The following is a 13,298-nucleotide window of genomic DNA, read 5'->3' on the forward strand; positions in this document are numbered from 1 at the left end:
AAGGAAGGTGGGTTTTAGTGCTGACTTTTTGACTCTTGTAAACTTTAACTTAGACCGAGACAGGCAGTCAGACAGACAGACAGACAGACAGACAGACAGACAATCTACATCTGGACATTAGGAATAACAAAATAAAGTTTGCAGATAATACAAGTGTCAGGAAAGCTGTGATGGGATGAGTGATACATTTAAAAATGGACAAAACAGTAAAATTGGCAGAGGCATTATATCTGAATTCAATGCACAAAATCTGGAATGGAAAGCTACAATCAGAAATAGCAACTATGATACTAGCATGTCATAAAAATCCACTTGGTTCTTCATTGTCCTTTAGGAAAGAAATCAGCGCATTCATCTGGTCTGGCCAATGTGACTCTGGAAATACACCAATGCAGCTGAAACTCAACTACCCTCTGAAACAGATGAGGAATTCACTCAATTTTTTAAAACTACTGAGAGGAACAATAATAAAACAGAGGGGATCACTCAAGGTTGACCCAGGTAGCAGGCACGATAAAGTCACACTCGAATCAGAAAAGACATCCCTTATTACCTTTGCGAAATCTATGCCACTTACACAAAGAATGACCCATAGATGACTCAAACAGGAATCTGATATTATTATACCCTCAGCATCAAATCTGTCAGCCAATGTTACAGATATCTTCAGCATTATTCTATAGTATGTTTTGTCCCATCAGCAAGATAGACCTACTAAAGGTCAGGGCACAATGATTGGTGAAGTTTTCAGAACGAAATCTGGACCGGTGGTGAAGTATTCTGGCAGTAAGCCAAATATGGGCAATAAAATATCCTGATTACTACCTAATGTCCTCCTTCAACTGATAAATCAACATTCTCTCTGCGGGTTGGAATCATACCTAGAACACAGGCAGATGGGTGAGCTTGCTGAAAGTCAGCCTCTCAGCTCCAGGACATCTCTGGAGGAGTTCCTCAGTAGTGCCCGAGATTCAACCAATATAGCTGCTTTAATCACCATCCCACCATCATAAGGGGATTTTTGATGATGACTGCACAACGGACTCTCGTACTGAAGCAGTCTGCATCCAAATGAGGCAAGACATCCAGTTTTGGGTCAAAAAGTGGCAGGTAACATTGATGCCACAGACAGCGACTGTTTCCAATAAGAGACAATCCTCTTGATATTCAATGGTGTTACCTTCACCAAATCCCCCCACTATCAACATTCTTGGAGGGGTTACCGTTCACTAGAAACTGAATTGCTCTCACTACATAAGCATAGTGGCTATAACAGCAAGTCAGAGGCTCTGAATATTGCAGCAAATAACTGACCTTCTGACTCCCTAAAGCTTGTTCACCACTACAAAGGTACAAGTTAGGAGTGTCATGGGATACTGCCCATTTGACTGTATGAGTGCAACTCCAACTACACTCAAGAACCATTACTCAGGACAAAGCAGCCATTTGATTATTTGTGGATGTGGTGCCGATTGCTCCCTCCTCCACTGGTGCGCAGTAGTAGCAGCGCATACTGTTTATGCAACATGAGGCAGAACTTCACCAAAGATTCTCAGACATCACTTTGCAAGCCCATCATAAATACCATCTAGAAGCATAAGGACAGCAGACACAGAGGAAGGCCACCACGTGCAAGTCCTCCTCCAAACCACTTACCAGGCAGAGTTGTAAATATATTGCCATTCTTTCCAGTGTCATTGCGACATCATCTTGGAATTTCATCCCTAATAGTATTGCGGATCTAACTACAGCATACAGACTGCATTTGTTCAAGTGTGCAGCTCACAACCAGCTTCTCATGGGCAACGAGGTAAAGACAGCAAATACTGGTCCAGCCATCAATACCCATGTCCCATGAGTGAATAAGTTTTAAAAATTCAAGATAAACAGCAGACACACCATGCTCAGAGATGGTGCTCCCACAGCCAAGGGATCAGGTCAATGTTGTGCAGAGTTAAGGACCATCTGAATTTGTAAAGCACCTTCAATGTATGAAATATTCCATGCTGTTTCACAGGAAATTATAAAACAAGGACTGACAGACTCAAAAAGGAGAGGAAGAGCAGTCAGATGACCAAAAGCTTGGTCAAACAGGTATGTTTTAAAGGAATAAAAAGTGGCAAAGGGGTTTTGGGAAAGACTTCCAGAGCCAAGTGCCTTGACAGCTGATAACATGGCTACCAAAAGGAAGAATAATTAAAATTGGGAATACTCAAAACACCAGAATTAGAAGGCAACATCGTAGGCCAGGCAGCAGAGGATCAGGAAAGTTGACGTTTCGGGTCCTGACCCTCTAATGCTGCCTGGTCTGCTGTGTTCTTCCAGCTCCACACTGTGTTGTCTGACTATAGCATCTGCAGTTTGTGCTATCTCTCAAAAATTAGAAGACAGATGTTTCAGAAACTTCTAGGACTTAAGGAGATTACAGAGATGGGGAAGGCCATAGAAACAAGATGAGAATTTTTTAAAAAGGCATTACTTAACCAGTAACCAATAAAGGCCCATAAGCAAACAAGTAATAGGTGAAACCGTCATATGCCAGGGAAAGAGAATTTTGGATCACTTCAATTTCATAAAGAGAAACACTTAAAATCGACTCTTGGTCAGCTTCTCAACAGTCAAGTACAGAAACAACAAACATGGATTTTAGCAACAACGACAGAATCTGGTTAAGGTGCAGAGGTGAAAAGCATGGAAATGGACCCTTCTGTCCAACTACTTCTGTGCTGAACAGGTTTCCCAATCTAAACTAGTTTCTTTTGTCTGGTTTGACCCATATTCCTCTAAACCTTTCCTAATCACGTACCTGTCCAAACGCTTTTTGAACATTATAACCGTACCCACGTTTACCACCTCCCCTTAGCAGTTCATTCCTTATACACACCCTCTGTGAACAGGGTGCCCTTGAAACCCCTTTTAATCCTTCCCCTTTCTCCTTAAACCTATGCCCTCTAGTTTTAGGCTCTTGTACCCTGGGGAGAAGGCCTGTACTATGCATCTTATCTATGGCCCTCATGATTTAATAAGCCTCTAAGGCCATTCCTCAACCTCCCAGGCTCCGGGGGGGAAAAATCCCAGATCTCCATATAATTCAAATTCTCTAATCCCAGTAACATTCTTGTAAATCTTTTCTGTACCCTCTCCAATTTAATAACATCCTTCCTATAGCAGGACAACCAGAACTGTATATAGTACTCAAAAGTGGCCTCACCACGTCCAATAAAGTCACAACATGAGGTCCCAACTACCGTAACTCCATGCTCTGACTAATGAAGGCAAGTGTACCAAATGCCTTCTCTTCACGACTCTATTTGCTTGCGACGCCACTTCCAAGGAACTTATCCCTGAGCCCCTATATATCTGTTCAACCACACTCACGGGGCACTGTTTAAATCCTGCCCTGGTTTGTCTTACCAAAATGCACACCAATGAACATAGAAGAAAAGTATACCCAAGTGAAAAAGGAAGGATTGGCCTTTATGTTCACTGTTAAGAAGTTCACCCATTTCTTTTAATGGCAGGCACTTTGTGCTATTGACAAACCATAGGCTGCTAACCTCCATTTTTAGCCCATATACAGGAATCCAGAAAATCGTGGCAGCACGCATACGGAGATGTACATTAGCTCTGACAGCCTACTGGTACCAAATCAATAAAGACAGTCATAGAAGCATGGCAAGCAGATGCTTTGTTAACCACTACCAGGAAACAAGGACATTTCCGACTGAAACATCAATAGGCAGTCCCAGTGATGGCACTGATACATGTCTGGAAACTCAGTCAGAAAGTTATTTAGCACAAAAACACACCTTTTGGTTCAACTTGTCCATGTTGACCACATATTCTAAACTGATCTCGTCCCGTTTGCCAGCATTTGGCCCAAATTCCTCTAAGCCCTTCCTATTCATGTACCCATCCAGATGTCTTTTAAATATGTTTTAATTGTAGCTGCTCCACCACTTCCTCTGGCAGTTCACTCCATACACATACCACCCTCTATGTGAAAAACGCTGCTCCTCAGGTCCCTCTTAAATCCCTTCCCCTCTCAGCTTAAAGCCATGCCCTTTAGTTTTGGACTCCCTGCCCTGGGAAATCTCAAGTTAAATGCAAAAGGAATACCACACTGAAGTGCAGGAACAATTTAAAGAAAAACGTGGAGTCCCATGTAGACAGGACAGTGAAGGAGGCACTTGGTATGTTTGCCTTCATTGGACAATGCATTGAGTATAGGAGTTGGGAGGTCATCTTGCGCCTGTACAGGACATTGGTTAGACCACTTTCGGATTACCGCATTCAATTCTGATTTCGTTGTTAAGAACGGATGTTGTGAAATTTTGATGGTTTCAGAAAAGATTTACAAGGATGTTGCCAGCATGGGCAAGTTTGAGCGTGTGTGCTTGTGTGGGCGGGGGGGGGGAGAAAAGTGTGGAGGCTGAACTGGCTGCGTCTATTTTCCCTGGAGTATCAAAGGCTGAAGGGTGACATTATAGAGATTTATAAAATCATGACAGGCACAGATAGGGTGAATAAGCCAACGTCTTTTTCCCCCCAAAGTGGTGGGGTCCAGAATTAGATGCCATAGGTTTAAAGTGAGAAGGGAAAGATTTTAAAAAGGGGCCTAAGCAGCAACTTTTTCACTAGATGGTAGTGCATATATGGAGCTACCAGAGGAAATGGTGGAGGTTGGTACAATTACAACATTTAAAAGTCACCTGGATGAATATATGAATAGTAAGGGTTTGAGAGAGATACGGGCAAAATGTTGATAAATGGGACTAGATTAATTTAGATTATCTGGTCGGCATGGATGAGTTGTAGCAAAGGGTCTGTTCCCATGCTGTACAACTCTAACTTGAATCCACAACTTTCTGACACAGAGTTGAAATAAAAATCTATATCACTTAATTATCCCACACTAATGAACTCATAACTTAACGCTATGGCCTCTTTCTGCACTGTAGGAATTCTAATAATTCATGTATGAAGAACTGGACTCCGAATCCAAGAATACCAAAACATAAAAATTTGAGGTATCCATTGAATCTAAAGTGATTTCTATTTACATATCATTTTATCACATCTCAAAAGTGTTTCTCTTTCAATTAAGTCCTTTCACTCTTCAACATAAATCACAAAGGCTTTCAATTGGAATTTCATGGGAAAAATATGAAGTTGCGCTGATAAAATTACATTTCTCAGATGGAAAAAAATACACAAAATGTTTTTTGAAATAAAAACTTCCGAGTTGACTCACAAAGATCACTTACCACTGGCATGTAAATGTCTCACTATCTGCTTCCAACAGGCTGGCAGAAGGGACTCCAAGAGGCCTCGATGCTACAGAAATCAAATGAGGAAAGAAAATATAAACAGCCGTCAGGCAAACTTACTTCAATTGAACTGGAATTGAAAAGTACTAACGATTAGTCGGGTGAGGTTGGACGGATTAATTTTCCATTAATCTGAATATATTCTTTATAATTCTTCATGCTTTAGGCAGGAAGCAAGAAAACATTACAATACAATACTCTGCACTAGGTTAAAAATAAGACATTCTCACACAATATTATGCTTGTGTAGCAACTAAATCAGAAAAATATCAATTCAAAAACTCATTGCATTAACTTGGGTACATTACTGTTCATTTCTCTAAACTTACTGAAACAAAAAGGACTGGATGTTCTAAGGAGACAATCTCACACGGACTGCCACTCTACGCCCTTTTTTTTTAAAATGACAAGTGCATTTCTAAAGCAATTCCACCTGGTGTCCTTTGGAAATGCAAAGCCATATGTCCATTCTAACAGTTCTTTCAAAGTACAGAACTGTCAGGGAAAGCAAACCCCACTCTCTTTTCACTGTAGTCAGCTGTCATACTGTGAAATTTAAAGGTCCTGGCAGCCATTTTGAAAGCAGCTATCGAACCATAAGTACATAAGGTAAATTGTGATGTTAGCACGCTGGGATGTAGGGTGCCAGACAGCAAGGGGATAAGAATACCATATGATAGCATGCCAAGGGGGTGGATGGTAGATGAATAAGGGGTATGGTGCCAGGAGTGTAGGATGCCAAGTAGGAAGGGTGCTGGAGTCAAAGGGGCCAGGTAAGTGATGCAGTGTTAAGTTAGGTTAGGACATGCGGAGAAAGAAGAGTTCAATTGAGGGCAGGGAGAGTTGGCGTCAAGTCTGGAGGACTCAGTCCTGTGGGGCAGGAGGGGTCAGCTGAGGAAGGCAAGAATCCAGCACACATGGCAGTTGTAGTGTGGGGATGGGTCGAGTCAGACAGATTAGAAGGTGGGGGTGGGATCAGGTCGGGTTCAGAGTAGGGACGGAGGGGGGACTGTCAGGTCAAGATCTGGATGCTGGAGAAGGTCTTGGGGAGGTGTAGTTGGGACTGTGTGTGAAGGAAATACGGGGCCTGTTGAATAGTCTAACTCCTGACAAACCACGTATTTAATAGTTTAACTTTCTGTCAGTAACTATTTAGTTAATTGCATTGGCACCCTTTGAATTTTCTGATTTAAATGGAGACTCAAGGTTTCAGATGGTAAGTCCACTGGAATCTTCAATTTCCAAGGCAATTCCTTCTGAATCTTTTACAATATGAATTCCACAGGCTCCCCATTTGCAATTTTCACATACTCTGGACTAACAACTGTCTGGCAATCAGAAAATCCCGGTTAAAATCAGATTTCAAGAATGGATAGTACTTTAATTATTTCTTCACCAGGACAACTTCAATGAAAATGCTCATTGTAACAAGGAAGATTATAATTATTTGGTAACAACATGGTAGTAAAATATAAAGTTATATCAGCAAGGAAGTGTTTAACCATTCTAGCTCATTCCTCAAAGAGGAAGTAACCAGGCTAAATAAAGTTTTCTGATGGCATGATAAATATGTGGTTGAAGTGACTTGTCCCTCTAAGGCTGTAAAGCTTACTTGGATCCCAGTCAAAAACCAATGATCAATTTCTTCAATTACTGTTCAATCACTTGTTCGATACAATTACTACAACAATAATGATCTGAAGGTCAATCAAAGGCTCACTGTTGTTACTAATGGAAATCTGTTGCCCATTGTAATAAACTACATGTTCATTGTTACATTCTCTCTTTGTTTATTTGTAATTTGTTCAATACATTCATAAAACTGCATCTAATCAACGGGCACATTTGGAATACCTATTATATACTCCTAATTTAGCAGTCACCATGACCTGCCATCCCCAGTTGCTGATGGAACCCAAACTGGGCATCAGTGAGCAGATTATTTTTGATGAAGAGCCATTTAACAGAACTGTCAATGGCACCTTTCACCACACTGATGATGGATAAAACATGTCCTGCTTTTGTGGACAGAAGATATCAATTTTTTTTTGACTGGATACAACTGGATACATGCCAGTGTTGTAATTGCATGAGAACTGCTTGGCTAGGGGTGGAGATAATAGTGGAGCACAATTCTTCAGTACTATTGCTGGAAAGTTGTCAGGGCCTATATCCCTTGCACCATCTTAGATCACAGTAATGTATGCCACACAGCATCATCTCTTGTTCTTTGATGACAACTGGAATGCAGTTTAGTGACCACGTGTGAAAGGTCTACAGCACCGGAAAAAACAAACCATTTGGCCCATCAAATCCATATCTACGATCAAAAACAAGTACCTTACTATTCTAATCCCATTTTCTAGCACTTGGTCTATAGTCTTGGATGTCTCGGCATCGCAATGCATATCTAAATACTTCTTAAATGTTATGAGAGTTTCTGCCTTTACCCAGCCTTTCAGACAGTGAGTTCCAGATTCCTACCATCCTCTGGAAGTAAAAAAATTCCTCTAAAACATTCCCTTTAAATCTCCTGTATCTTACCTTAAATCTATGTCTCCATCAAAGGGGAAAATGTCTCTTCCTGTCTACTCTATCTATGCCCCTCAATTTTACACATCTCAATCATGTTCTCACTCAATCTTCTCTGCTCCAAGGAAAACAACCCCAGTCGATCCAATCTCTCTTCATAATTAAAACTTTCCAAAGAGACAATATCCTGCTAAATCTTTTCCACATTCTTGCCAGTTCAATCACAACCCTCCTAGAATGAGGACTGCAGATCTGCACATAATTCTTTCGCTGTGGTCTAACTAACATTTTATACAGTTCCAGCATAATCCCCCTCCTCTTAAACACTATGCCTTCGTTAATAAAGGCAGACACACAGTATCTCTCAGAAACTTTATCCACCTGCCTCACTACCTGAAGGGACCGCTGGCATGCACCATGGTATTAGACCCCATGAGTTCTTACCTTCACTTTTAGTCTTTCAAGTGTTACCTCAAAAGCCTTGCTGAAGCCCAAGTAGACTACATCAAATGTATTGCCCTCACCTTAAAACTTGGTCACCTCTGAAAAATTCAAATCAGGTTGGTCAGACATGACTACCCCTTCAGAAAAATAATTCCGACTGTTCTCTATTAATCCCTGCTTCTTAAAGTACAGATTAATTCTGTAACTCAGAATTGCTTTCAATTGGTTGCCAACCAATTAGATTAGACCAAATAGCCTGTGGTGCCTTAACTTATCCCTTCCTTTCTTCTTGAATAATGGTACAACACTGGATGCTTTCCATGCCTCTGGCACCTGTGGCCAAGGAGAAATTGAAAATTATTACCAACACCCCTCCTATTTCCTTCTTTGCCTCAATCATCAGCCTATGGCACAATTTATCCAGTCCTGGAGGCTGATCTACGTTTAAACCTGCCAGACCACTCAAATGTCCTCTGCCTATGCTAACTTTAAAAATTATATCTCAGTCCTTCTCTGCAATTTCCATGCCCCCCTCATTAGTAAACACTAACACAAGTTATTCGTTTAGAACCCGACCTATGCCTTCAGGCTCCACTTACAAATTACATGGTCATTTTAAGCCCTACTCCTTCCCTAATTATCTTTTTACCCTTAATGTGCCTGCAAAATAACTTTGGCTTTTCCTTTAATTTACCTGCCATTATCTTTCCACACCCTCTTTTTTGCTCTCCTGATCCTTTTAAGCTCCTTCTTGCACCTGCAATGCTCCTCTTGGGTTTTGCTGTTTTCAGCTCTCAGTATCTACCATATGTCTCCTTAGTTCTTTTGGTCCAAGCTTGTATATCCCTCAACATCCGAAGTTCACTGGATTTGTTGGACCCATCTTTTCTATGTATTGGAACATGCTGGTCCTGTACTTTCACCATTTCTTTCTTGAATATATCTGTTGATGTGACATAGCTGTACCGACAAGTTTCTGCTCCCAGTCCACCTTAACCAAATCATATCTGATCTTGTTAAATTCCCCTGGTTTGAACTTAAGATTTCAGGCCTATACTGTCCTTTGCATACAATCTTGAATTTAGCAAAGTTAGGATCACTGTCTGCAAAATGCCTCTCAATAATACTTCAATCACTTGTCTAAAACTTCATTCCCCAAATTTAAGTCCAGCACTGCCCCTCTCTTGTACGGCATTCTTCATACTGGTTTAATTAGTTCTCCTGGATGCATGTTAAGAATTCTGCTCCTTCTAAATTTTTCGCACTGTGACTACAGTTAATGTTGGGAAATTTAAATCCCCCAACATCATTACCCTATTATGTTTACACTTCTGATGTGATTGCTTTTTCTACTGCCTCTTACACTCCAGGGAAGTTCCACTCCCAGTAAAAGACCAAAGATCTCCCAAGTTACCAGACTGCATCCACTAAAAAATAATACGATTTCCTCTGCATAAAAGAAGAATGTATCCATCAGCTGCTTTGTGCATCTGAACATGACTGACTGAGGTATGTTTCATAGATCATTGGCACTGAATTAATATGATACTGAAATAGACAGAAGTCTGGTATTCCTACAGGATAGGCCTAGTTAAGATTTCATTAACCTACAAAACTCTGAGCAATTTTTTAATTAATTAATGAACTTTGATCAGCTGGGAACAGAGGTGGAAACTGATGTACACCAGGAGGGGGCAATCAGTAGTAAGGACTACAGGTAACAGAAAATAGCATGTTGTTCTATTGCAATAAGTGACTGCTTGGCTAAAAATTCACCTGCTCAGAGATCTCAGAAGGGGACATGTTCATTGATCAGAGTATGGTAATATGAGCGCTACCAGTTGAGATTCCAGTCAGTCTGACATTCATACAGTGCACATAGATAGTTTAGTGGGAATGACTACTGGAAATTAAAAGGTAGATCTGTTACACGGGTAATCTTTATTCAGTAAGTAAAGTAGGGTCAAATTAACAGAATTTAAAGCCTGATTTTTTTTTGGAAAAACATTTTTCCATGAATTATTTACTATTACATTAACATGACTATTCATAATTTTGTACCTCAGAATTAGACTGCTTCATTCAAGATTTAGTGGCATAAATAAATGCAGCCTATATTTTCCTGGCACTGACTATGAACATAAGATTGAACATCTCTTATTTAGCAACTAACATTATGTGACATGTAGTACGTAAAATCACTGTCATAGCATCACCACTATTCAAGAGTTTATTCAGTCTGCCTTGTAGGAGTACAGAGAGATTCCAGTAGTGGTGTGGGACAAGTTTCGTTGTTCAACATATTGTGTAATAATTGTGTGTTACAATTCCAGGCTTCAATTGTCACTACAGAATTCATCAGGTAAAGTTCAATCCACATCACACAAAAGTGATCGGCTGATAAAGGTGGCCAGTGATGACCAAATGTCTAGCATAAAAACCCAAAAATTCTGTCACACTTGAAAATTTTACTGTCATGAAAATGTAATGGACAGGATTCACTACATTCAGTCCAACATATTCTGTAATATCAGAGCTTTCAGCCAACGCTTCAGGTTTCACAGTTAATATTTTTGACTCTAGTATAAAACTTTGAAAAGTTGTGTAATTTTCATCACACATTTACATAAAGAACTTCAGACTCAAGTATTTAAGTAAATACTGTAGTATAACTGCTCTCCCAGCAGTAAAGAACAGTTCTAAAAATTGCACACCACGCTTACATCAGATACGCTTACTGACACAAAATCCATACTAACAGCCTTGCACTTGAAGTCAGACATTTTCTTGAAATCTATTATAATTTCCAAACAAAAACAAAGCAAAGTTGCCATCTTGTTTCCTCTGATGCCGTCACTTTTCTAAACTCACCTTTTTCCTGAGCCGAAGTAATCAATCCATAATAAAAGCCACAACTACATCCATTTACACTCCTAAGTCAATGAATTTCATGGTTGGGGTGGGTAGGCCTCTCAACTCTTCCATCACCACTGCCTCTGCACCCATTTCTCGGCCAGTCTTTCCCCCATACAGCAAAGTGTCACAATGAAATATCCTCTACACTGCGGAGATCAACGCAAAGAATACTGCTAAGCAGAATATCCACGCTCAGTCCGCAAACATGACCCTAGGCTTCTTATCAAGTTATTTCAAATTTCTGCCCAACTGCCTCCTACATTGTTCCAATGAAATTTAATGCAGGTTCAAGGCAGATGGGAATCAGCCGCTAAAGAAAATCCAATAACCGACTGGTAAGATGAGTCCTAGGAGTCCATTGCACCGAACGAATAAGGAAAGAAGACAGATGTTTCAGAAGCTATAAGTGAGGAACAAACGAGTATTGGGATTACACAATAAACATCCAACGTTGGGAACAAAGCAGCACTTTTAAACTATTATGTTGTAGTGATCAAAGTAGGAACTAAGGATATTTTGCTGTCCCTAATGCGGGGAGGCTAGGGTGAATCACAGCTATCTGTTCGTTTTTACTTCAATTAATTCACAGGGCGGGGTGGCAGGGGGGGGTGGTGGTTTGGTGTTGTATCACTGGCTAGGGCAGCACAAAGAGCAGTTAAGAATGAACCAAATTACTGTGGATGTACAGTATACCTGGTAAGGACAGCAGTTCCCCTCCCTCAAAGATTTTAGAAAATGGGTTTTTCTGACAACCGACAACACTTTCAGCGAATCACAACAAAAACTTTAGCAATATATCATGTTCAGACTAGGCATTTTAAAACTTCTGGACTTTAATATTAGATTTCAACACCTTCAGATTGTGAACCAACTCCACTCTCCTTCCCTATCTTTTAGTTTTGCTTCTCATGTCATCACTCCCCTCTCCCCACCTCCCCACCCCAGTGTGACTGCCTGTTCTTTCCAGTTTGGCAGTTAGACTCATTATTCTGCCACACTCACATTCCAACTACTTAATCTGAACTATCAACATCCTTCCTCCCCCAGCACTGCACACCACCACTATTGCAAAAATGCTGTCCCCTCCATGCTTCACATCAGTTCTAGTGGCAAGATATCTAGACTCGAAAAGCTGGTTCGCTCTCTCTTTCGCCATCGATGCTGACTGACCTGCTGGGGCTTCCAGCATTCATTGTTTTCGTTACAGCTTCCTGCAACTGCAATAATTTGCTCCAACAATAGTTTCATGGTCATCTTAGACTATTAGTTCCAGATGTTTTACAGAATGCAAATTTCACCAACTGCCATGGGGAGATTCAAACCCAGGTCACCCAAATTGTCATGTATGTAGATGGGTATATGTTAAGACAGCGGGTCAGGTAACCCAGATTTGGGAAGTGGGGAAACTGTCCAAGAACCAACTGTGGAGCTGAGAGGACACACAATGACGTATTCCTTGTCCAGGTTTACTCTGCGCCTACCTCATGTTCTATTTATGGTTCCAAAATCACAACCGGTGACGGGTGTGGTATTTGGGCTACAAGCTGTGTCCACATGCTGTTGGGAGGAAGGATGTCATCCAAACTCCCAAAACAGCACAGAATTGCAGAGGTAATGTCAAGGGAAGTGGTTGCCAGGAGGCTCAGGGTGCGGTTGATGTCAAAGAAGAATGGTACACATCAGGAGCATGCCAGGAGCATGAAGGGACTCGGACCACAGCCATCGGCTGAAGAGGTCAGTACTCACCCGAGAGCATACCGAAATCATTGCAGAGAGCAGTCACAAGGTGACTTGGATTGTGGGTGACGGCAGGGAAGAACAGTATGTTAACAAAGTGGGCAATGGAATGACTGGTGCAGACAATGTTCACACAGGAGACTGGCTGCAAACAGCTACTAGGCTGCAGTGGCAGAAAAACAAAATGGCAGGCCAATTTAGAGCACTGGGACTATTTGAAGAAGAGACAGAATGTTAGACGCTATACAACATATTTTGATACGTGTTTAAAGGTAAAAAAGGTAATTGAAGACGTAATGGTATGGTTTCCTGGAGTCAAGAAATCTGGTGCAACCAGAG

General features: G+C 41.0%; 1 protein-coding gene across 2 annotated transcripts in view; it reads right to left on the reverse strand.

Annotated features, from left to right (window-relative positions):
- LOC125462759 (AT-rich interactive domain-containing protein 2-like) overlaps positions 1 to 13,298 on the reverse strand; it is a 226,919-nt gene that overhangs the window by 48,788 nt on the left and 164,833 nt on the right. For both annotated transcript variants that reach the window (XM_048553095.2, XM_048553096.2), the window contains exon 12: positions 5,268 to 5,337. In XM_048553095.2, coding sequence (XP_048409052.1) covers positions 5,268 to 5,337 — 70 coding nt within the window. The remainder of the gene's footprint in view (positions 1 to 5,267; positions 5,338 to 13,298) is intronic.

Source organism: Stegostoma tigrinum, chromosome 21, assembly GCF_030684315.1.
Source record: "Stegostoma tigrinum isolate sSteTig4 chromosome 21, sSteTig4.hap1, whole genome shotgun sequence".
NCBI lineage: Eukaryota > Metazoa > Chordata > Chondrichthyes > Orectolobiformes > Stegostomatidae > Stegostoma > Stegostoma tigrinum.